General features: G+C 38.5%; 1 protein-coding gene across 1 annotated transcript; it reads right to left on the bottom strand.

Moving 5' to 3' along the window:
* Window positions 1-7,728: 7,728 nt before the first annotated feature.
* Or1j15b (olfactory receptor family 1 subfamily J member 15B) lies at window positions 7,729-8,658 on the bottom strand. The gene has a single exon (NM_001000379.1). The coding sequence runs from the start codon at window positions 8,656-8,658 to the stop codon at window positions 7,729-7,731; it is 930 nt and encodes a 309-aa protein (NP_001000379.1).
* Between the last annotated feature and the right edge of the window lie 18,776 nt (window positions 8,659-27,434).

The raw sequence follows: 27,434 nt of genomic DNA, 5'->3' as shown, positions 1-27,434 counted from the left end.
CAGGAGGAGTCTCTTGTCCAATCTATTTCGAGTTCTGTAGGCTTCTTATATGTTTAGGGGCATCTCTTTCTTTAGGTTAGGGAAGTTTTCTTCTATGATTTTGTTGAAGTATTTACTGGCCCTTTGAGTTGGGAGTCTTATACTCTCTTCTATACTTACTATCCTTAAGTTTGATCTTGTCACTGTGTCCTGGATTTCCTGTATATTTTGGGCCAGTAGCTTTTTCAGTTTCACATTATCTTTAACAGTTGTGTCGATGATTTCTATGGAATCTTCTGCTCCTGAGATTCTCTGTTCTATCTCTTGTATTCTTTTGTTGATGCTTGTATCTACGGCTCCTTGTTTCTTTCTTTGGTTTTCTATATCCAGGCTTGTTTCCATTTGTGCTTTCTTGATTGATTCTATTTCCATTTTTAATTCCTTCACCTGTTTGATTGTGTTTTCCTGTAATTCTTTCAGGGATTTTTGTGTTTCCTCTCTATAGGCTTCTGCCTTTTTATTTGTGTTTTCCTGCACTTCTCTCAGGGAGTTCTTTATGTCTTTCTTGAAGTCCTCCATCATCATGATCAATTGTGATTTTTAAATCTAGATCTCGCTCTTCTGGTGTGTTTGGATATTTAGTGTTTGCTTTGGAAGAAGAATTGGGCTTCAATGATGCCATGTGGTCTTGGTTTCTGTTGCTTGGGTTCCTGCACTTGCCTCTCACCGTGAGGATGTCTCTGGTGTTACTTTGTTCTGCTATTTCTGACAGTGTCTAGACCATCCTATAGGCCTGTATGTCAGGATTGCTGTAGACCTGTGTTCCTGTTTTCTTTCAGCCAGTTATGAGAACAGAGTGTTCTGCTTTCAGGCGTGCAGTCTTTCCTGTCTACTGGTCTTCAGATGTTCCTGTGGGCATGTCTCCTGAGTCCACCAGTCAGGTCACTTGGAGCAGAAAAGTTGGTTTTACCTTTGGTCTCAGGCCTGAAGACGCTCCATGGGGCTGCATTTCAGCTTTGCTTGAGGGCAGCAACCAGAAGGACCTACACCAACTTCTCCAGGGTCCCTGTGCACAGGGGCCCCAGATGTCACTAGGCTTTTTCCTCTAGAGTCAGAAATGTGGGCAGAGAGTAGTCTTCTCTGGCTTCCCAGGTGTTTCTGCCCCTCTGAAGGTCTAACTCTCCCTCCCATGGGATTTGGTGCATGGAGCTCTTTGACCGGGTCCCTTCAGATCCAGGTGCAATCTGGACTGCAATGTTCCTGCAGCTTGAGTGCCCCTATCTTCCTGTTCCTAGAGGCCCTCTATAGTTTTCTCTTGGGCCAAGGATGTGGGCAAGAGTGGGCAGTACTGGCAGTCTCTCCTGCCCTGCAGTCTCAGAAGTGCCCACCTGTCTGGGTGATGAGCTCTCTCTCCCACGTGGTTTGGGAGCAGGGAGCTGTAGGTCAGGATCAGTGAGGTTCGGGCTCCAGCTAGAAACCAGAAGTGTCTGGTCCCAGAGGAATTTTGCCTTTGTGTGTCCTGAGTCCACCAGGCAGGTCACTTGGAGCAGAAAAGTTGGTCTTACTTATGGTCTCAGGCCTGAAGTCGCTCCTCAGGGGCTGCGTTTCAGCTCTCTGTGAGGGCACCAACCAGCCTGCCCCTCTTTCTCTGGGTTCCTGTGCAGAGGGGGCCCAGGTGGCACTAGGCATCTAGAGTCAGAAATGTGGGCAGAGTAGTCTCCTCTGGCTTCCTAGGCATTTCTGCCTCTCTGAAGGTCTAGCTCTCCCTCCCACGGGATTTGCATCATGAGTAGCTATTTTGAAAGTTGTTTTTTTATTCATAATTTTTTCAGCCCATTTATTACTTGTGTGAAAGGGGGAGTACAGATTTCTTTCTGATTTTGTAGGTATTTTGAAAGTTGTTTTTTTTTTCATAATTTTTTTCAGCCCATTTATTACTTGTGTAAAAGGGGGAGTACAGATTTCTTTCTGATTATTTTGCATCCAGCCAAATGCTGGATACCAATGCTGCTAGAATTTTGGGTGTCAATTATGTATACTATCAATTTGTCCTCCAAAAGTGATATTTTTCTTCTTCCTTTCCAATATCTATCCCCTTAATTTCCTTTTATTTGTCTTCATTCTATAGCTAGAAATGTAAGTACTATATAGAAGAGGTAAGTGAAGAGTGGGTAGACTTGTCCTGTTCCTGATTATAGTGTAATTATCTGAAGTGCCTTCCCATTTAATGTGAAATTGCCTATTTTATCCCCGAATTCTCTGGGACTTCTAATGTGGAGGTGTGTTAAATTATGTCAAAGGTTTTCATCATCTAATCAGATGATCATGTGATCTTTTCCTTTCAGTTTGTTTATATGATGGATTATGTTGAGGAATTTTCATATATTGAACAACCCATGCATCCCTAAGATAAATCCTACTGTGTCACACTAAATAATGTTTTTTATGTGTTCTTGGATTTAGCGTTTGAATATTTTATTAAGTATTTTTTATGTTCATAAATAGTCCATAAAAGAAATTCATCTGAAATTCTTTTTCTTTATTGAGTCTTTCTGTGTTATAAGTATCAGAGTGTTTATGGACTCATAGAATGAATGTGGCAGTGATCCTTCTTTCTGTTTTGTAGAATATTTTGAGGAGTATTGATATTAACTCTTCTTTGAAAGTCTGGAAGAATTCTCTGCTAAAACCATCTGACCCTCGGGAGGAGAGTTTTAATAATTGCTTCTATTTCCTTTGAGCTCATGGGATAGTTTAGATAGTTTACATAATCTTGATTTAACTTTGGTAAAGTATCTGTCTTGAAAATCATCCATTTCATTTAAATTTTGCAATTTTGTAGAGGATAGACTTTTGAAGTAAGACCTAATGAGTTATTTAATTTCCTCCATGTCTTTTGCTATGTCTAGCTTTCTATTACTGATCTTGTCAATTTGGATATCTTCTCTTGGCATTTTAGTTAGTTTTTTTAAGATTTTATCTATCGTGATTAGTTTTTAACTATCCAGCTCGGGTTTTTTTTTGATTCTTGTATTGTTCCCTTTATTACTAGTTGATTGATTTCAGCCATGTCTTTGCATATTTCCTGACATCTATTCCTCTTAGTGTGCTGGCTTGGTTATGTTCTTCTGCCTTCAGATGTGCTCTTAAGTTTTTAGTGTATAATGGAATTTAGTGCTATGAACAATTCTTGGCTATCATTGTGTCTGATCAGTTTGAGTATGTTGCACCTTCATTTTCACTGAATTCCAAATATAGTCTTTTATTTGTTTATTTCTCTTTGATGATATTGTCATTGAGCAGATTGGCAAACTGTGACTGCATTCTAAGAGCATTCCTTGGGATAAATTTAAAAGTCAAAGAATTATTTCTTTGACACAGGAGAAATCAAAGCAGCCTAAAATTGGTGCTGCTGTGTAGGAACTCCCAATTACTCTTATTCAGATTTACAATGAAAGTGAATGAATGGGGCAGGCTGAAGTACAAAAGGTACAATTGGAAAAAGAAATGACACTGGGAAGAATTATATTACAACTAATGTTTGTGTTGGATGAAATGCTAGAACTGTTAAAGGAATGGTTGTTATTAAGGGGAGGCCTGATTTGCATGGAAGTAACAGGAGGTGTGTCTTTGGAATAAGACCCCTCAAAGATACACTTCTATCTGTGAAGTAAAAGTCAGAAGGGTTTTCCTGCTCAACAACAACAGGAAAGCTCCACAAATGTAGTTCAAGTAGGACATAATCTGCACCAAACTGGCAGGCAAACTTGGCAATGTCATCTTTGTGGCAAGGATGTAGGAATGAAGGGACCATGGAACCCTTTTCTGCAGTTTCATTGAAACATTGACCAGGCAGCATATTACAAGGGAGTCCCTGTGAAGAGTTACTGAGAATCCACTGGGTAATTTGTGAAATTGAAGTCTGGGCAGTGTTGGAAGCCTTCAAGTTGTTGAAAATGTTAACATCATAGGATATCTACCAATGGTACCTGTAGTCAGGGAATATGCAGCCAACAAGAGAGGTGTATGATGCAGGCACCAAAGCTGGATGGGCAAAAACATCTAAACACCCTTGACACCAAAAATAAAGTTGTAGAATCTGGAGTTCTCTACTAGTATTATGTCTTGTTTTGGTCTAGTAGATCTTCACCATGCCCCCATCCCTCCCTTTTGGGATGGTAATGTATATTCTAGTCCATGTTACATTTTAAGTTTTTAATTTGCTTTCTGATTTTTGCAAGGAGACTTAAGGAAGAAATTACCTTGAGTCTAAGAGGAGCCTTTGGACTTTTAACGTAGTGCTGAGACTGTTAAAGATTATTAGGGCATTTGTAAATTGAACTAAGTACATTTAACATCACGCTATGGCCAGAAGACTACAATGGAGTACAAGGAATAGAATGTGGTGTGCCAAGTGTAGTATGTCCCGCCCCATAGTCTCAAGCATGTGAATACTTGGTAATATATAAATAACTAATAAATTACACAAAAGGAATTTCATGCATGGTAATGCAAATTCAAAATGTCCAGGTCAGAGGAGCTCATGGTACTTAAGGGACAATGTTCTATTGTTATTTTTTTAAATGGTCATGTAGTCAAACTGCTTTCCAGTTATTTATGTTTATACCCATAGATTTATACTCCTCTCAACCTTGACCAGAGAGGCTTTCTTCAGTGTAGTGGTTAATGCAGAGGCTTATAACAGGCCCAAGTCTTGAGAATGACTTTGGGAGCTCAGCTATAAATGTGTATCTAATCAAATTCTCCTCAACCTGGACTCAGAGAATATCACTAAAAAGAGTACAGAAATAATGTAAGAGTCAGAAGAAGATGGAAGCATTTATGGAATGCTCTTTTCTAGATTTCACATGGCCATTTCAATGTACCTATGGTTACCTTATCTGCACAAGGTTCACACAAGATCAATCCAATTAGGTTCCCAATATAGAAGGAGGCATTCCAAGGGTTCCATCCCTGTTGCAGTAGCTATAGGCAGGTGATATCTAATGAGGAAGAGTCATGTTTCTTTGCAAGTCTTGCCAATGATAAGTTCCATACTTCACAGTAGATGATTCCACAACCTTGTGCACATGAACAGTATTAATAGGACATGTCTGTGATAGAAACGTGTACCTTCTTAACTTGAGGTACTGAAGGTCGTTAGTGAGTGGTTAGTATGTTCAAAGTACATTGCAAACATGTATGAAATATTCAAACATAATTCAAAATATTATTTAATATAAGAGAAAATAATTAAATTGTCATTACTAAAGAATAAAGTGAATAGAATTTGTGATCATTTTGTTAGATGGTCCAGACTTCCAAAGGCAAGCTTCACAAATTTTCTCTCAGATGGAACTTTGAAAAACAGAGGGCATGTAAGGAAAAAGAGGATACTTAGGAATGTGGTAAGTAAATGGAAGAGAATGTAGCACAGGAAGTCAGATTCCTCAAACCACATTTATATACATTACAAAGATAATTAAAACTCATCACTTTGAGACAGGTATGATGGTGCATATCTGAGTATTCAGAGTACAGATGTAAGGAAATATCTATGAACTAAAGAATAAACTACAGGATCCACATAATCTCTATGAAATAAAGATTTTGGGTGGCTGTGGTGTTCACAGCTTTCCACACCTGTGGCTAAGGGCATTTGGTGAGATCTTGACTCAAAATAAAACAAAAATTCATCACTTCATGTAATTACTATACACTAATAAGACAGAAACAGGTAAGGTGCTATATTCAAGGGTGAAGAATATATAACTGACATTTATATTTACTCTTATAGTAAAAATATTTACTTATTTACTTTAGCACTAATAGTATTGGTTTCTATCATTTACATCTAGTGATTTTTTTAAATGAAAACTAGTAGAATTCATTAAAATGCCACATACATTAACATATTTAATATATAATATGTAGTATATATTATGTAGAATATATTATAATATATCATATAGTGGTACAAAAGTATATGCACATACATTTTAATGGTGATTGTTATGTATATATTCGTTTCCTTAGACATTATCTCAGTTTTGATAAGTATAAATTAACTTTTCAGTGACAAGAGTAATGGCCCAGATTTCAAAAGTTTCCAAGTGGTACACCAGTCTAAGGACTCAACTTCATATACCAAAGTCTGATAAGCACATTCACTAAAATTGCTAATGTAGCAGCAAAATAGGATCTAAGGTCACTCTACTTGAATCACTTTCTACATAATAATCACTAGATATGAAACTGTCAGAGTACTTGGCTACCGTTAATGAAGCTAAATACCTTAGTCTTGGAAATTTTTCAAGAACAAAACACAGCTTGAACATTTCACATTGAAACAGAGGACAATGTTTTGTGCAATTAAATGTGAAGCCCATTTCATTTGAGAACACAGTATAGTTGGAATAAATTTTTTAGTTTAACTTCTTCAAATTTTCATACAATCATTATATTTACATCCTTTCCACTAATCCATACACTTGGGCACCCAACCCCTATAGAGAATAGACTAATGCCACATAACTACAAAACCTTATGAAAGGCCATTCTAAACTCTTTCCACTTTTTTACTTCACATAACCTTGATTTTCATAAACAAATAGCTTTCCAAATCCCTTTTCAACACCTAGAACTTGTACTCATTTTGTCTACCTAGTATCAATGGACCATTGAATTTTTTAAAAAAGAGAAGGTAACAGCATAGTTAATATCAATCTAAAAGTATATAGCAAGAAAATGAACGATGAACACCAAATTACAAAATTAGAAGCAAACTATGTGGGAAGAAGGAAATGCTGGTAATGCATGTGAAATTTGAGCAAAGAGGGGAACTATAGTGTTGACTTCATAGTAGAGGAACGAGGGGTGATGATGATGGAGTGCATAGTACAAAAGTAGTACAGAAACACACTCTGAGTGCTTATACCACTTAATGTGACATTTAGGAGATAGCCCTATTCATTATACAGTATACACCATACAACACTTATATGTAACAAAACATTTTCTTATAAAATGTATATCTACATGTGTCAATAAAATAAAAAGTATATTACAAGCAAGAGGCTGGAAAATTTCATGCATGGATGGAGGACTCCAGTGTGTACATAAAAAGCCACAAGAGGCTAATGAACCCCAGCCTAGAGTAAATATAACCAGTTATTTGGTGGTGTGTCTGAAACATAGTATCTATATAAGCTATCAACTGAAAGTTCAAAATATTACTGAATTAACTATGAAAAATAAGGTCAAACTGTTCACAGTGGTTTGTGCCACTAATCCCAATGTTAAGGAGGCAGAAGTAGGCTGATTGTTTCTGGTTCAAGGCCACCTATGTCTATATAGCAAATTCTAGAACCACATAGAGACACATTGCCTGTAAAAAAATTTTTAATTGAATATAATGGTATATGCAGAATTTTTCATGAGGTAAAAAAGGAACAAAGGCTTTTCTCCAAAAGTTACAAGCCATCCAATTTTTTTTTAAAAAAAAGATTATTACATTAAAATTTAAAACTTTTGGGGAAAGATATGATGTGCAAAGGGAAATGCAGAAAGGACTTATGGGTATATGTGTTGAAGATACCTTTCCCAAGATTATCAAGATCAACAAAAGAGGTGAAGTATAATATATGCAAGAAGTTAAGATTAAAATATCTTTTAAATGGTCATTCAAGGAGAATACATTACATTTACCAAGGAGGAGTCCTAGGCAGCTTATGGAAAGCAGAAGTTGCATCATTTTATTCGGCTGAGGATATTTCTCAGCGCTCCTTTCATATCCCGATTCCTCAGACTATAGATAAATGGATTAAACATAGGTGTGACCACAGTGTACATTATAGCCACAATGACATTTTTCTCATTAGCATTCTTAGATGAGGGGACAAAATATAGTCCAATGATGGCTCCATAGTACAAGGAAACCACACAGAGGTGAGAACCACAAGTGGACAAGGCTTTGCAGATTCCCTTGATGGAGGGAGTTTTCAGAATGGTGACTCCAATGTAACCATAAGAGACCAGAATGCATATGAATGGCAGGGTAATAACTGCATTACCTAAAATAAGGATGATGAGATCATTGATGGTGGTGTCTGAGCTAGACAGTTTCAGCAAAGTAGAGAGGTCACAGAAATAGTGGGGGATGGTATTGTTTCTAAAGTGAGATAGGTGAGCCAAAAGGAGGGTTTGCACAAGGGCATTGGCTGAAGATAAGGTCCAGGAAATTACTACTAGAAGAACACAGAGAGTCATATTCATGATGAGGGTATAGTGCAGAGGATAGCAGATGGCCACATACCTGTCGTATGCCATGGAGGTCAGAAGAAAGCTATCAATACTAGCAAAAACTATGAAAAAATACACTTGGGAAACACACCCGGTATATGAGATGGACTGACTGTGTGTCAGCATATTCATAAGCATCTTTGGAACTGTGACTGATGAGAATGAGATGTCTGTGAAAGCCAAGTGACTGAGGAAGAAGTACATGGGGGTGTGGAGGTGAGAGTCCAGCCTGATGAGCAGGATGATGAGCAGGTTCCCCAGCACAGTTGTCAGGTACATGGCCAGGAACATGGCAGAGTACACAGCTTGGTCCTCTGCTCGAATGGGGAGCCCCAGGAGGATGAACTCAGACACTGTGCTCTCATTATCCATCCTCATGTTCTTCCTCTTCTACGGTGAGTGAAAGGAGAAATGGGAAGACAAGAAAAGTGATTTTGACTAAAACTGTGGGAACATTTTATGAATCACCAGTATTGAAAATAACATTAGTTTGGGTGTTTTAATGTGAATATGAATACTTTTGTCATAGTAATGAGCTAATAGTATTTTATCAAGTGACATAATTTGCCAACCTTGAAAATAACTGAATATCTTTTGAAGGGAAACAAGAAAAATCAGAACAATTGTCAAATCAGACCCATTTGCATCACAAGGTGCCTGGACTTCACCAAGACAATATGAAATTAAGGAATTATCCTGTAAGTTGTTACCAACAAATCAATTAATTCAACATGATTTTAATGATTGTGCATCTGTTTAATATTTCTTGAATGCACATGCATAAGGCTTTCTGCAAATTAAATACAAGTATTGTAATCCACAGAGCTTCTTTGACTCAATATAATGTTAGGATCTGGGGGAAATTAATAAAAGTAGCATGTGCAGAGGGTCAGTGACATATAATTCTGTGCCAACATTACAATGTACCAATAACAGCATATAAATAGCTATGGGTTCTTCACTTAGTAACCGTTTCTTAGTCAATGGGGTTACTCCTTCTTTACTCTTTCTAGGGTGGATCAAATCATCCTGACTCTATGTTAACATCCTCAGCACAAACCTAAGCATTGCATTCAAGTACACAGAACACCTGGAAATACTTGAATTTCCTGCCATTACTTAGATCAGAAAAGTCAATTCCTTGGATCTTCCTAGCAAAAGCAAATTTCACCTCTTATATTTTTAACCTGGGTTTTTAAGCCAAAGATTATTTTTGAATGAATTTCTTACATGTTTTCTGTGTTGCTAACCTGACATTCTCTCTTTTCTGTAATCATTCCCTACAAAAGTGATCAATCTCTAAACAATAGGAAAAGGAACATGCTAAAATTAAAGTAGATATTGTAGCTGCTAAGAGAGCTCTGTGGTTATATTCTATTCAAAGACATGTTAATGGTCAGTTTGTCTCTGTAATTGGCAACAAACTCACCTTTTGACTCTTCATCCTTTCCAAGCCCTAACTACATTTAATCTATGTAGACTTCAAACTATGTCAGTACTATCTTTAAAATGCCTAAGTATCATCAGTCCCACTCTGTGAAAAAGTCAGTTAATATTACATTGTTTGAAATTAATTATAATTCCTTTCTTACTCATTTCTGTGTCAATTAACATGAATATTTTAATATCTGTCTACAGGTATATAGTTTCTAATACTTTGCTATTTTGAGCAATAGTGCAATAAACAATACTATTCTTATGGTATTTTGCATAGTATATATGATATATTAAGAAATTACTTAAGAGAATTAGACATCCATGATTTGTGGAAATATCAGACTACAGGTTGCCAAAGTGATGAGGAAGCTGACATATGTTCTCTGAAGAATCTTTTGTAGAAGAATCTACATTGTAAAAGGGGTCTCTATGCAACCATTTGGAAGTACAATGCAAGGAGCTTTGAGAAAGAAGGAAAAGCCAAGGTAACAGCCAATTACAGAAATGTAAAGGTTGGAAAATATAAGAACAGCAGGTAGATGTAATGTCTCATTTGCTGTGGAGGAAAAGTTTTCATCTCTTCAAGAACAGTAATGCTCAGAAAAAATAAAGTAGCAGAAAATAGCAAATAGCTGTCTGGCTGCCAGGTACAAAGCAGATTGGAGAGGCCAAGGAAACTAGCTGACATATGAACACCAGGGGCAGTAATGGTAAAAGTCACAGAAATTTTGGAATAAATTGGAAAAAATTCAACAGAAAATTGGTGTTTACATTAAACCTGAGCAATGAGGTTGATTTTCATGTTTTCTGTCAAAAATGAATAAGTTTAAGAAAAATATTCTATGGAGAGTTTTTAAGAAGGGAATGCTAGTATAATTCAAAGTTGGTCAGGTTCTCACTAAGTTACTCTATGAAGAACTGTTTGGCATTTTATGAGATAATCCTTGTAATTTTAAATACAGATAATGGGAAGGACAGACAGAGGCAGACAGAAAGAAGACAGCAGGTACAGACAGAAAGACACCAAGAGACCCAAATATGCAGTGATACAGAATTATGTACCTTCTGTGCCCTGATCTGGCAAGCTAACTTATATAGTGAACATAGATACCATTAGCTAGGAATCATGGGGAAATTCTTCCATTTCTCTCAAGAAAAAAAACACAATATAGGGAAAGAAATGGATCATCTGTAGTATTCATACATGCATTGCTGTAATCAGTAGAGTAGTCAGTTCAAAATGAGATATGACAGATATATGAACATGTATTTGTCCATGTCTCCTGGGAATTCTATGTGAGCCCTAATTTTGAAAACCATGTAAAGAAACTAAGATATAATCCCTGTCCCCAAATCCAAATTAGAGGCATGTAGAATAAAATTGTTATGTTGTCATTGACTCCTGAGGGAATGAATTATTTTGAAGCAAGCATGAGTGTCCTTTTACCCTTGAGAAACAATGTTAGCAACCATAACAAGATTCCTCATCATTTTGTCCTATTTAAAACAGTATGGTAAAACATAAAAAATATTTTTATATTTATGCATTATTATCTAGTACTGAATGCTGTAACCTGTTGATGTCTAACAACTATATTTCTATTTTAAAGTGATGCTTCTAATAAACTAATGAACATTAAAGACAATATTAAAGAGATTAGAGTTCCCCTTAAAAGAGATACTAGAATGCCACTGCCATCCCTCAAATTGAGGCCATAGTAAGCAGAGCCTGTAGTCAGTAGGTTACTGACAGTATTGCACCATAAGAATACAAGAGAGAAAACCTTTGTATTATCCCTTTGGTTTTGAACTTCTCACTTCCAAAACAGTGGAAAATGTAATTCCGTTAATATGCCACTTTGTGCAGTTATATCAAAATGCAGAGCTCTCAGCACCTCCTTTGCCTTGTTTGATTGGAGTTACTATGTTCCTGCCTTGATGATATTGAACTGAACCTCTGAACATTTAAACCAGCTCCAATTAAATGTTGTCATTTAAAATAGTTACCTTGGTCTTGCTGTCCCTTCACAGCAATGGAAACCCTAACCAAAATGCTTGCCTTTGGGGTTGGGAATTTAGCTCAGTGGTAGAGCGCTTGCCTAGCAAGCTCAAGGCCCTGGGTTCAGTCCCCAGCTCTGAAAAAAAGAAAAAAAATGCTTGCCTTTCTACTTGCTGCTGTCCAGCCCAAAACAGGGACATAAATTAGTTCCACTAGTAGAGACAGGACAGACTGGGACAAATCCAGGTAGACTGCCTGACTGCCATGCTTTGCCCAACCTATCTCCAGTTCCCCAGTCTTCTAGTTGCCATAGCTTAGGCCTCAGCTGTGTGGGATGCCCTACTATATCAGAGACTATCCTGGGCCAGAGGCTTCCAGCTCTCCCAGAGGATTTGCAGACTGATAAAAGTAGACATAGGCTGCCTGTCTGCCAAACTCACCTACTATCTATTTTAGCATCCCATGCCTCCTATTTGCCATGTCACAAGCAACTTGGTCAGAAACTATCTACTCTTCTAGAGACCAAACAGATTTGAAGCCTAGGTATGCTGCTGCTGGGTAATGTCCTTCACTTACTCACTGCCTTGGAATCTCTTAACTCTGTCCCTATACCTGCACCCTCCTAGTTTTCTTTCCCAAGCCTATAACTGGGATGCAGACCCCCTGTTCTACAAAAGTCCATGCAGACTCAGAATCCCATGCTCACAGATCAGAAGACCAGAGAGACAACAGAAACCAAGGTACAAATTGTAGGGAGCTGCAACATGCCGTGCCTCAAAGATGGCGCTGGTTTCCTCCTTCCACCCTCCCAACGGTGAGTGCTCCTTGTAGTAAACAAGTCCTTATTTGGCTATGCCTGCCTGGCCTGCTAGCTTCTGCATAGTGACAGCCTATCTGCATGACCCACGTGGCTTGCTGGGATTGGCCAGCACTAGCTATTCAAGTGTGGTGCGGGGGTTCCCCCAGGTCAGAAGATTGTATCAAGGTTCCTGAGTAAAACTGCTTGAAGAAGATCTTCGCTGGTCGTGTCTTCCTTGCTGGTCGAGATTGGGCACGACAACAAAACACCCAGTCAGCAAAGCCAAACTCAGAAATCAGTACCTACAAATTTAATTACCAAATCCCAGATATCTAGAGGCCAGTGTAAGAAGCACAAAAGCACTGCCAATGAACAAAGTCACCATTAGAACCCACCTATATTATTACAAGCAAGACGTGAATAGTACAGGAAAAAAAAAAACAGAAACAAGAAACAACCATCAAATCAGCTTTATGAAGATGATTGAAATGCTTAATCAGGAAATTAATAAATTTCCTTAAAATTCAGATGAACATAAACAATTGGAGGAAATGATTAAAGCCTTTTTAAAGCCTAGAAAAGCTGTCTTTTCTTTGCTTTATCTTCTGGCCCCTACTCCTAATAGTAATGTTGATGTTGACTCCATTCCCATTGCCACCACTCTGCCTTTAACCCTAGAAGACTGCTGCCACCTGTGACAAACAGATAAGCTCTCCGTTCACCAGTCCACTGGCAGCATAGTTCCAAAGGAAAGCACTGATGAATTATGTCCTGTCTGTCCTCTCTGCATTCCATCTTCTATCCATATCCCTACCTACAATCCCAGATCCTTACTACATTCCCTCAGCCAGACATCTGTCTGCCTCCCTGTGCCTTGTGCCACTCTGGACACTTGGGCCTATAGCCATCAGGGACTACAAGCTATGCCTGCATCCTTGGAGGTCTACTCTCACCCAAAAATGCCAGAGGCTAGAAGACAATAGGGACACCCTTCTTCCTATAACCCCAAAATCCTGCTAAAATCCAGAACAAAGAGTTCTACCCACAGTCATAGAGTCTGGCTACTTTCTAGTCTACTTACCCCAGCACTCAATAGACAGAGATTCTATGGCACATATGGCTTCTATCTAAGGGCAGAGATTCCCAGTTTTACTAGAAATATCAAAGATTGGAAAGAAACCCATGTAGTCTGTCTTCCCCAAAAACTTCCCAACTATTTATATGTCCTCCTACTCTACCCCAAGTCCTGTACCCTCCTACTTTCTCTGCTCTGGCCCCAACAAGGACATAAAATCTCAGAGACTGATATACATCCAAGTAGGCTGCCCTGCTGTAGGTTATTACAGTCCCACATTGGCTCTTCCACAGAACTCAGGCTACACAGGGAGGGAGGATGCTTACCCCACACTACCACTAGGTGCGTGTCCGGCTGTGGGAAGACAATGTACACCACTCCTGGGGTGAGGAAGCACAGCCTGGGACATGAGACACAGCCTGAGCTGGCTCAGGGTCCCTGGGCCTGGAAGAAGACCAGGTCCATCTGGTTCTCAGGCTCTTGGAGTCCATCGCAAATCTTTGAGAAGGATTTAGTGGTTGATATTGTCATTTTATTGTCAGGAGTTGGACTATAGATATTCATGCCTTGACAGATTTTATACAGGTGTTTAGACTTTAGGGTCCACAATTAAGAGCAAGGAACAATAAGTATAATGGTCCCTCCAATGTGGAAAGGACAGTGCTGAGCAATAGAGACCAAATAAAAAGAGATTTATGCCAGATTTTACCTTGTTATTTTTTTCCTTTTTTCTTTATCTTGCGATCTTTTTAATACCAGGGATATTGATTCTTTGATATGCCCTGATGGTTGGCAACAAATGAGCATTGTTCTCCTGGGGTGAGGCATAGCCTACCCTTTTGTAAGAATAGGAGGCCAAGGACTGCATGTATTTTGGAGGGAAACTCCTGGTAGTGTAGACAGGGAGACTTCAAGGTGTAAGACAGATCTTTCTAATTCAGAGAAGTCAGCATCTATGGCCTGTAATTTTGTCTGAAAGGATCAGGGATGAGATGTCACTTCCTACCACACAAGAAACACCAAATCTCAATGATGTTGGTATTAAAATTGTTACTATTACCACTTGGTTTTGTCGGGATGACAGAAAGGGAAGAACAGCCAGTTGTTTACATCTTCATCTCCATGATAGAAGTTTGTGCAGGTGATTGGATCAGTACGCAGATAGCTGACAAGCATGATTGTAGAAGGGGTGGTATGACCTTGTTCTTGCCTCTGGAGCAGACCAGAAGGATGTAGGGGATGGTTGCCTAGGCATAAGGCTTGTTTATATATTATTGTGCATATTGTATTTCATATTCCCCCTTTGGGGAATGTTTGCCCTGCCAAGGAAAATGATTTGATGATAATCAGGTACAACAGAATTCTGGGAAACAGGGAGGTTTTAGTGATACTCAGCAATATGGAAACATCGTGACATTTATGACACCCTTTTGGCTAGAGAAAGAACCCTGAAAACATGTGTGACAATACATAAATTAGTATGATACCTGCTCTTTAAAAGATTTGTCAACTGTGCACTACATAAGGATGCAGTATTAATTGTACAAGGCTCATCATGGACCTGAATGAACACAGACAACTTTACTAAGGAGTCAATTTAGTGAGAAAGATAATAAGGAAGGAGACATGACATCCCAGGGTGCTGCTTTCATGGGGCAAGATGGGGACACTCCCCAACTAAACCTAAACTAACACCTGCTCCTGGTTGTAACAGAGCTCACAGAATCTTCAACCCTGAGATTCGAATCAGGAGGAGACAGAAGGGACGTGACTCGAAGTTGAAATAAAAGTTATTTACTTCTGAGTAAGTCATCCATGAGGACTATGCTCTCCCTAACCCCAGCTGGATTAAGGACCTAAGACTCCTTTTTGACCAGTTCATGAAGAAATGTAAAGATGGCTCTTGAAAGCCTTTACCTTCATAAAGACAAAATCCTCATCAAGCTCTTCAAGAGTTCCTCCTCAAACCCTCAAAACCCTCCTCAAACCCGCTTTGTTGGGAGTACAAAGATAACATTAAAATGGTAATGTAAGAATGCACCCAGATCTGAAGGGACCCAGTCAAACATCTCCCTGCACCCAAATACCGTGAGAGGGAGAGCTAGACCTTCAAAGGGGAAGACACACCTGGGAAGCCAGAGGAGACTACACTCTGCCCACATATCTGACTCTAGAGAAAAATGCCTAGTGCCATCTGGGGCCCCTGTGCAGAGGGACCCAAGAGAAGGTGGGGCAGGCCCTTCTGGTTGCTGCCATCCTGGAGAGCTGAAACCCAGCACCAAGGAGCGACTTTAGGTCCAAGACCAGAGGGAAGACCAACTTTTCTGCTACAAGTGACCTGCCGGGTGGACTCAGGACACATACCCACAGGAACACTGAAGACCAGTAGACAGGAACGACTACACGCCTGAAAGCAGAATACTCTGTTCCCATAACTGGCTGAAATAAAACAGGAAAACAGGTCTCCAGCACTCCTGACCCACAGGCCTATAGGATGGTCTAGCCACTGTCAGAAATAGCAGAACAAAGTAACACCAGAGACAATCTGATGGCGAGAGGCAAGTGCAGGATCCTGAGCAACAGAAACCAAGACAACATGGCAGGATCAGAGCCCAATTCTCCCACCAGAGCAAACACTAAATATCCAAACAAACCAGAAAAGCAAGATCTAGATTTAAAATCACATTTGATCATGATGATGGAGGACTTCAAGAAAGAAATAAAGAACTCACTGAGAGAAATGCAGGAAACCACAAATAAAACCTATAGAAGCCTATAGAGAGGAAACATAAAAATCCCTGAAAGAATTACAAGAAAACACAATCAAACAGGTGAAGGAATTAAAAATGGAAATAGCCACTGCCCAAAAACTATACATAGACTGACCCTGGGCTCCAACTGCATAGGTAGTAATGAATAACCTAGTAAGAGCACCAGTGGAAGGGGAAGCCCTTGGTGCTGCCAAGACTGAAACCCCGTGAACATGATTGTTAGGGAGAGGGTGGTAATGGAGGGAGGATGGGGAGGAGAACAAACATATAGAATTGGAGGGGGAGGGGTTAGGGGGATGTTGGCCTGGAAACCAGGAAAGGGAATAACAATTGAAATGTAATTGAGAAATACCCAAATTAATAAAGATGGAGGAAAAAAGAAAATAAAAAATGGAAATAGAAGCAATAAAGAAAGCACAAAATGAGAAAACCCTGGATACAGAAAATCAAAGGAAGAGACAAGGAGCCATAGATACAAGCATCAACAACAGAATGCAAGAGATAAAAGAGAGAATCTCAGGAACAGAAGATTCCATAGAAATCATCGACACAACTATCAAACATGATGTGAAATGGAAAAAGCTATTGGCCCAAAACATACAGGAAATCCAGGACACAATGAGAAGATCAAATCTAAGGTTAATAGGTATAGAAGTGAGTGAAGACTCCCAACTCAAAAGGACCAGTAAATATCTTCAACAAAATCATAGACAAAAACTTCCCTAACCTAAAGAAAGAGATGCCCATAAACATACAAGAAGCCTACAGAACTCCAAATAGGTTGACCTGAAAAGAAACTCCTCCTGTCACATAATAGTCAAAACACCAAATGCACAAAGAAAAAATATTAAAAGCTGTAAGGGGAAAAGCTCAAGTAACATGTAAAGGCAGACCTATCAGAATTACACCAGACTTCTCACCAGAAACTATGAAAGCCAGAAGATCCTGGACAGATGTCATACAGACCCTAAGAGAACACAAATGCCAGCCCAGATTACTGTATCCAGCAAAACTCTAAATTAACATAGATGGGGAAAGTAAGATAATACATGACAAATCCAAATTTACACAATATCTTTCTACAAATCCAGTCCTACAAAGGATAATAAATGGTAAAGCCCAACACAAAGAGGCAAGCTACACCCTAGAAAAAGCAAGAAACTAATCGTCTTGCAAGAAGACAAAGAGAAGACAAGACACAAACATAATCTCACATGCAAATACGAAGATAACAAGAAGCAACAATCACTATTCCTTAATATCTCTCAACATCAATGGACTCAATTCCCCAATAAAAAGACACAGATTAACAAACTGTATACACAATGAAGACCCAGCATTGTGCTGCCTACAGGAAACATACCTCAGAAACAAAGACAGACACCACCTCAGAGTAAAAGGCTGGAAAACAACTTTCCAAGCAAATGGTCTGAAGAAGCAAGTTGGACTGGCCATTCTAATATCGAATAAAATCTATTTTCAACCACAACTCATCAAAAAAGATCAGGAAGGATACTTCATATTCACCAAAGGAAAAATCCACCAAGATGAACTTTCATTCCTAAATATCTATTATCCAAATTCAAGGGCAAATACATATATAAAAGAAACCTTACTAAAACTCAAAGCACACATTCACTTCACACAATAATAGTAGGAGATTTCAACACCCCACTCTCATCAATGGAGAGATCATGGAAACAGAAATTAAACAGAGACATAGACAGATTAAGAGAAATCATGAACCAAATGGACTTCACAGATATTTTAGAACAATCTATACTAAAAAATTACCACCTCATGATACTTTCTCCAAAATTGGCCATATAATCTATTATAAAACAGGCCTCAACAGATACAGAAAGATAGAAATAACCCCATGCCTCCTATTAAAATACCACAGGCTAAAGCTGGTCTTCGATAACAATAAGGAAAGAGCACCCACATATACATGAAAGTTGAACAATGCTCTACTCAATCATAACCTGGTAAAGGAAGAAATAAAGAAAGAAATTAAAGACTTCTTATAATTTAATAAAAATAAAGGCACAACATACCAAAACTTCTGGGACACAATGAAAGCAGTAGTAAGAGGAAAACTCATACCTCTGAGTGCCTGCAGAAACAGGAGAGAGCCTATATCAGCAGCTTGACAGCACACCTAAAAATCTCTGGAACAAAAAGAAGCAAATACACCCAGGAGGAGTAGAAGGCAGGAAACAATCAAACTCAGAGCTGAAATCAACCAAGTAGAAACAAAAAGGACCATAGAAAGAATCAACAGAACCAAAAGTTGTTTCTTTGAGAAAATCAACAAGATAGATAAACCCTGAGCCAGACTAACCAGAGGACACAGAGAGTGTGTCCAAATTAACAATATCAGAAATGAAAAAGGTAGACAAAACAACAGAATAAGAGGAAATTCAAAAAATCATGAGGTCCTACTACAAAATCCTCTATTCAACAAAACTTGAAAATCTGGAGAAAAAGGACAATTTCCTAGACAGATAGGAGGTACTGAAGTTAAACCAGGAACAGATAAACCATTTAAACAACCCCATAACTCCTAAAGAAATAGAAGTATTCATTAAAAGTCTCCCAACCAAAAAGAGCCCAGGACCAGATGGGTTCAGTGCAGAATTCTATCACACCTTCATAGAAGATCTTATACCAATACTATCCAAACTATTCCACAAAATTGAAACAGACGGAGTGCTACCGAATTCCTTCTATGAAGCCATAATTACTCTTAAACCTTAACCACACAAAGACCCAACAGAGAAGGAGAAGTTCAGACCAATTTCGCTTATGAATATCAAAGCAAAAATAGTCAACAAAATTCTTCCAAACTGAATCCAAGAACACATCAAAACAATCATCCAAGGGTTGGGGATTTACTCAGTGGTAGAGCGCTTGCCTAGCAAGCGCAAGGCCCTGGATTCGGTCCCCAGCTCCGAAAAAAAAGAAAAGAAAAAAAAAAACAATCATCCATCATGATGAAGTAGGCTTCATCCCAGGGATGCAGGGATGGTTTAATATATGGAAAACCATCAACATAATTCACTATATAAACAAACTGAATTAAAAACTACATGATCATTTCATTAGATTCTGAGAAAGCATTTGACAAAATTCAACAACTCTTCATGATAAAAGTCCTGGAAAGTAAAGGAATTCAAGACCCATACCTAAACATAGTTAAAGCCACATACAGCAACCCAGTAGCTAGCATCAAACTAAATGGACAGAAACTTGACGCAATCTCACTAAATTCAGGGACAAGACAAGGCTCTCTCTCTCTACTTATTCAATATAGTTCTCAAAGTCCTAGCCAGAGCAATCAGACAACAAAAAGAGATCAAAGGGATAAAGATTGGAAAGGAAGAAGTCAAAGTATCACTATTTTCAGATGATATGATAGGATATTTACGTGGTCCAAAAGTTCCACCAGAAACTACTAAACCTGAAAAACACCTTCAGCAAAGTGGCTGGATATATAATTAACTCAAATAAATCAGTAGTCCTCCTCTACACAAAAGAGAAGCAAGCCAAAAAGAAATTAGAGAAACGACACCCTTTGTAATAGTCCCAAATAATATAAAATACCTTGGTGTGACTTTAACCAAGCAAGTAAAAGATCTATATGATAAGAACATCAAGCCTCTGAAGAAAGAAATTGAAGAAGATCTCAGGAGATGGAAAGATCTCCCATGCTCATGGATTGGCAGAATTAATATAGTAAAAATGGCCATTTAACCAAAAGGGATCTACAGATTCAATGCAATCCCCATCAAAATTCCAATCCAGTTCTTCAGAGAGTTAAACAATTTGCAAATTCATCTGGAATAATAAAAAACCCAGGATACCTCAACAACTGAAGAACTTCCAGGGGAATCCCTATCCCTGAACTCAAGCAGTATTACAGAGCAATAGTGATTAAAATACTGTATGGTATTGGTACAGAGACAGACAGATAGTCTAGTGGAATAGAATTGAAGACCCAGAAAGGAACCAACACACCTTGATTTTTAGCAAAGAAGTCAAAACCATCCAATGGAAGTAAAATAGCATTTTCAGCAAATGTTGCTGGTTCAACTGGAGGTCAGCATGTAGAAGAATGCAGATCAATCCATTCTTTTCACCCTGTAAAAAGCTTAAGTCCAGGTGGATCAAAAACCTCCACATCAAACCACATTCACTCAAACTAATAGAAGAAACTGTGGGCAAGAATCTCGAACACATGGGCACTGCACAAAATTTCCTAAACAAAACACCAATGGTTTATGCTCTAAGATCAAGAATTGGCAAATGGGATCTCACGAAATGACAAAGCCTCTGTAAGGCAAAGGACACAGTCCTTAGGACAAAATGACAACCAACAGATTCAGAAAAAATCTTTACCAATCCTACAACTGATAGAGGGCTTATGTTGTTGTAAAAATATATAAATAAAAATGTAAGTCTTTTACCCCGCTAGGCCCACGCCGCGGTGTCCCAAGATATCTGCTAGATATCTTGGTGGAAACACAGCCCAGCCGCACACTTTCCTACACGCAAACCCTCACATAAAAGAACACACAACACAATAATCTTAGATCCAATTGGTAATATATAATTGCCCACTTAAACATACAATGCCCAGTACCATCCATCCCTTGAGAACATTAATAACAACCTAAATACACAGAGCAGAATCTTAACATCACCTGACATGGCTTCTCCCATCTCTCTGTCTCCTCTTCTCCTCCTCTCTCCCCTAATCTCCTCCTCTTCCTTCAAACATCTCTCCCGCCCATTCTTCCTTCTCCTCCAATGAAAGGCCTCCTTCTATCCTGTACCTGCCTCACCTGTGACATCATCCTACAGGCTTATATCCAAAATATACAAAGAACTCAAGAAGTTAGACTGCAGGAAGACAAATAACCCTATCAAAAAATGGTGTTCAGAGCTAAACAAAGAATTCACAGGTGAGGAATTGCAAATGGATGAGAAGCACATAAAGGAATGTTCAACATCTTTAGTCATAAGGAAATGCAGATCAAAACAACCCTGAGATTCCACCTCACACCATTCAGAATGTTTAAGATAAAAAACTCTGCGGACAGCAGATGCTGGTGAGGATGTAGAAAAAGAGGAACACTCCTCCAATGTTGGTGGGATTGCAGAGTGGTACAACCATTCTGGACATCAGACTGGAGGTTCCTCAGAAAATTGGACATTAAAATACCTGAGGACCCAGCTATACCTCTTGGGCATATACCCAAAAGATGCTCCAACAAATAACAAAGACACATGCTCCACTATGTTCACAGCAGTCCTATTTATAATAGCCAGAAGCTGGAAAGAACCCAGATGCCCTTCAACAGAGGAATGGAAACAGAAAACATGGTACATCTACACAATGGAATACTACTCTGCTATCAAAAACAATGACTTTATGAAATTCATAGGCAAATGGATGGAACTGGAAAATATCATCCTAAGTGAGGACCCAATCACAGAAAAACGTGCATGGTATGCACTCATTGATAAGTGAATATTAGCCCAAATGTTCGAATTACTCTAAATGTACAGAACACATGAAACTCAAGAAGGATGACCAAAATGCGAATGCTTCACTCCTTTAAAACGGGAGCAAGAATACCCTTAGAAGGGAGTAGGGAGGAAAAGTTTAAAATAGAGGCTGAAGGAATGCCCATTCGGAGCCTGCCCCACATGTGGCCAATACTTATACAGCCACCAAACTAGATAAGATGGATGAAGCAAGGAAGTGCAGGCTGACAGGATCTGAATGTAGATGTCTCCTGAGAGACACAGCCAAAATATGGCAAATTCATAGGCGAATGCCAGTAGCAAACCACTGAACTGAGAATGAGACCCCCATTGAAAGAATCAGAGAAAGGACTGAAAGAGCTTGAAGGGGTTTGAGACCCCATATGAACAACAATGCCTATCAACCAGAGCTTCTAGGGACTAAGCCACTACCCAAAGACTGTACATGGCCTGACCCTGGACTCCACCTGCATAGGTAGCAATGAATAGCCTAGTAAGGGCACCAGTGGAAGGGGAAGCCCTTGGTCCTGCCAAGACTGAACCCCCAGTGAATGTGATTGTTGGGGGAGTGCAGTAATGTGGGGAGGATGGGGAGGGGAACAGCAATATAGAAGGGGAGGGGAACACCCGTATAGAAGTGGGCGGTAGGGGTTAGGGGGATGTTAGCCTGGAACCCAGGAAAGGGAATAACAATTGATATGTAAATAAGAAATACCCAATTTAATAAAGATGGAGAAAAAAAAGGAAGGAGACATGACAGTCAATAGAGAAGAAATCCTGGATCATGAAAGCAAAAGGAATAGTTAGAATAAAGTATTCTACAGTATTAGTGCTAAAATGGTGTTCTCCATGGAAGCAATCAAAAACTAAATTTAATCCAGATATTCTACTCCCTAAAGGAGATAGTTATATGTGAATTCCAAATAGAAGTTGGGGACGGAAAAAGTCTGTTAACATAGAAACTCAGAAACATAGGTTTGCTGAGTCAACTAAGACATGCCCTGAGTAATCTGTTATCCCTAGTGGACCTCCATTCTCCTGACATCACTCTAACCACATTTATCAGATCTTTGAGTCCTGAACCATACAGGTTAGCTATGCAATAAAAGAAATTTATATGTTACAGAAAGAAAGTGTTACATCTAAAAATTCTGGACAAAAAAAATCTATGAATTCTTGGATACAATGAAATGGCAAAACCTAAGAATAATAGGAGTAGAAGAGTCCCAGCTCCAAGGCCTAGGAAATAATTTCAACAAAATCATAGAAGAAAAATTTCCCAGTGAAAAGAAAGAGAAGCTGGTAAACAAACAAGTTGCTTATAGAACACCAATCAGTCTGGACCATAAAAGAAAATTCTCCTGCCACATAATAATAAAAACACAAAATCCAAAGAACAAAAAATATGAAAAGTAGCAAGTGAAAAAAGATCAGGTAACATACAAAGGCAGTGATACTAGAATTACACACAAATGCTCATGAGAGACGTAAAAAGTGAAAAGTTCCTGGATAAATATTTTGCCCTCCTTTAAAAGCCACAAAGCCAAACCTAGACTACAATACCTAGCAAAACTCTCAATCACCTTGATGGAGAAAAACAAGATATTTCAAGACAAATTCAAATTTAAATAATATCTACACACAAATCCAGCTAGAAAACACTAGAAGAAAAACTCCAACAACTACATGCAAAAATGCATAAGAAATAAGTAATTCCACACCACAAAGAGCAAGAAAAGCATACACTAGTACCACCACCACCATCACCACAGCAGGAATTCATAATCATTGGTCATTAATATCTCAACATCAATAGACTCAATTCCCCCTGTAAAAGGACACAGAATAATAGACTGGATGCTAACACTGTACCCATCATTCTGTTGCATACAAGAAATACACCTTAACAATAAATATAGATGTTACATCAGAATAAAGAGCTGGAAAAATGTTTCTCAAATGAATGAACCCAAGATGCAAGCTTGAGTAGCCATTATAATATCTACAATAAATAGGCTTTCCATCAAAATTAATCAAGAGACAGATATATCACTTCATATTTATCAAGAGAAAAATCTATCAAGATGATATCTCAATTCTAAACATGTAAAACCCCGAACACTGGGTTTTATTGCATAATTCTACCAGACCTACAAAGAAAAGCAAATACCAATACTCCTTAAACTATTTCACAAAGTACAAAGAGAAGAGGTGCTGTCCAACTCATTCTATGAAGTCACAGTCACCCTGATACCTAAACCACACAAAAACTCAACAAAAAAAGAGAATTTCAGATCTGTTTCTCTTATGTACATTGATGCAAAATATACTCAATAAAGGACTTGAAACTGAATCCAGAAACATATAAAAAAATATCACCCATCATAAGCAAGTAAGCTTCATCCAAGTGATGCAGGGATTGGTCAATCTATAAAATTCCCTCACTGTTATGCACCACATAAACAAACTAAAAGAACAAAGCCTGATAATCTGATTACATGCTGGAAAAGCCTTTAGCAAAATTCAAAATCCCTTCATATTAAAAGTATTATAGAGATCAGGGATATAAGGCATATACATAAACATAATCAAAACAAAATAAAGCAAGCCAATTTCCAACATCAAACTACATTGAGAGAAACTTAAACAATACCACTTAAATTAGGGTCAAGGCAAGATTGCCCACTTTCTCTCTATCTATCCAACATGGTACTTAAACTTCTAGCCAAAGCAATAAGACAACTGAAAGACATTAAGGGAATACAAACAAGAAAGGGTGAATTCAAAGTATCCCTATATGGAGATTTCTCAGTATACATAGGGTCACATGATAAAAAGCTTCAGCAAAGTAGCTAGATACAAAATTAACCCAAAGATACTAGCAGCCCTTTAATATACATATGATATATGTATATAGGAAACATCCTCCACAAGTAATATAAATAATTTATAACATTATAATATAATATTATACACAAAATATAAAGTATATTGGTGTAACTCTAAGCAAGTGAAAGACATAAATGACAAGAAGTTCAAATTAATGAAGAAAGAAATTGAGAAAGATATCAGATGATGGAAAGATCTTCCATATTCATGGATCATTAGGATTAACATAGTGAAAATGTCCATCCAACCACAAGAAATTTTCAGATTCAATGCAATTCACATAAAAACTCCAACACAATTCTTTACAAACTTTGACAGAGCAATTCTCAAATTCATATGAAATAAAGAAAATAAAACAAAAGAGCAAGGAGAGCTAAAACAATCCTAAGCAATAAAAGAACTTTCAGAGGTATGACCATCCCTGATCTCAGAGCAATAGTAACAAAAACTGAAAGATATTGCTATAGGAATAGACAGGTTGATAAATGTAATCAACTAGAAGTCCCAGAAATAAACCCACTCACCTAGGGACACCTGTTTGCTTGCTTGCTTGCTTGCTTGCTTGCTTGCTTGCTTGCTTGCTTGCTTGCTTGCTTGCTTGCTTGACCAAAATGGCAAATCCACACAATGGAAAAAGAAAACCTCTCCATCAAAAGTTCCTAGTCTAACTGGATGTCTGTTGTCTGAATGAAGAAAATGAAAATAAGTCCTTATCTATCACCCTGCACAAAACTCAAGTCCAGGTGTATCAAAAACCTTGACTGAAAACTGGATACACTTAATCTAATATAACAGTAAGTTGGGAATATCTTGGAACTCATTGGTACCAGAGGCAGGTTCCTAAACAGAACACCAATGGCTCAGGCTCCAAGATCAAAAATCGATTAATGGGGTATCTTGAAACTGAAAAGCTACTCTAATGCAAAGGACACTGTCATTAGGACAAAACAGCAGCCTACAGATTACAAATTTACCCTCACCATTCCTACATATGACAGAGGGCTAATAACCAAAATTTATAAGTAACCCAAGAATTTTGAAACTGTATATGCTTGGCCAGGAAGTGGGACTATTAGGAGGTGTGGCATTTTTGAAGTAGGGACATCAAGTTGGACATGGGCTTAAGACCCTCACCCTAGCTGCCTGTAAGTGAGTATTCTGCTAGAAGCCTTCAGATGGAGATACAGAACTATCAGCTCCTCCTGCACTATATTTGTCTGGATGCTACCATATTCCTGACTTGATAATAATGGACCTCTGTGCCTGTAAGCCAGCCCCAATTAAATGATGTTCTTGTAAAATTTGCCTTGGTTATGGTGTCTGTTCATAGAAGTAAACTAAGACAGACACCAACAACCCAAATAACCCAATTTAAATAGGTTGACAGAGCAAAACAGAGAATTCTCAACATATGAATATCATATGGCCAAGCAAGCAAACAAAAAAATGTTCAAAATCATCAATCATCAGGGAAGTGTGGAGCAAAACAAGTCTGATAGTCCATATTACACCAGTCAGAATGACTTAGTTCAAAAACCTCAAGTGATATAGTACGTGGTGCACATAAGATAGAACAAGAGGAACACTCCTACATTGCTATTGGGTCTGCAAATTTGTACAACCATTTTGTGAAATCAATTTAGCGATTTTATGGAAAACTTGGAATAGCTCTACATCGAGACCCAGCTATACCACTTGTGATAGTTTGACTATTCTTGGCCCAGGGAGTGGCACTATTAGGAGTTGGAGCCTTGTTGGAGGAGAGGTGTTCTTGTATGAGAAAGTGTGGCACTCTGGGGTTGGGTTTTGAGAGCTTCTCCCAATCTGCCTGAGAAAGCCAAACTTCTGTTTGCCTTCAGAACAAAATGTAGAACTCTCAACTTCTACAATGCCATGCCTGTCTAAATGCTACCCTGCTTTGTGCCTTGAGAATAATGGACTGAACATATGAACCAATTCCTCAGCACCAAATAAATGTCCTTTATAAATGTTACCTTGATCATGGTGTCTGTGATGGTTTGATATGCTTGGCCAAGGGAGTGGCACTATTTGGAGTTTTGGCTTTGTTGCTGTAAGTCTGATTTATTGGCGGAAGTGTGTCACTGTGAGCAAAGGTTTAAGGTTCTCATCCTAGCTTCTGAAAGGCAGTCTTCTCCTAGATGCCTTCAGATGAATATGTGGAACACTCAGCACTTCCACCCTCATGTGTGCCTGGATGCTGTCATGTTCCTGCTCTGATGATAATGGACTGAAACTGTAAGCAAGTGCTCTATCAGATGTAAAATTGGTAAAAATATTTTTCCATTATGCTGGTTGCCATTTTGTCCTGTTGACAGTGTCTTTTGCCTTATGGAACCTTTGCAATTTTATGAGGTCCCATTTGTTGATTCTTGATCATAGATCATAAGCCAATGTTGTTCTGTTCAGAAAAATTGCCTATGTGCCTATGTGTTTGAGGCTGTTACCTACTTTCTCTTCTATTAGTTTCAGTGTATCTGTTTTTATATGGAGGCATTTGATCCACTTGGACTTGAGCTTTGTACGAGGAAGTAAGACTAGATAGATTTGCATTCTTCTACATGCTGACCTTCAGTTGAACCAGCACCATTAGTTGAAAATGCTGTCTTTTTT

This window comes from Rattus norvegicus, chromosome 3 (genome assembly GCF_036323735.1).
Source record: "Rattus norvegicus strain BN/NHsdMcwi chromosome 3, GRCr8, whole genome shotgun sequence".
Lineage (NCBI taxonomy): Eukaryota > Metazoa > Chordata > Mammalia > Rodentia > Muridae > Rattus > Rattus norvegicus.
This window is presented reverse-complemented; position numbering and strand designations above follow the sequence as displayed.

What these genes read in the sequence shown, in the direction of transcription:
- Or1j15b (NM_001000379.1), bottom strand. Translation starts at nt 8,658, where the DNA reads ATGAGGATGGATAATGAGAGCACAGTGTCTGAGTTCATCCTCCTGGGG.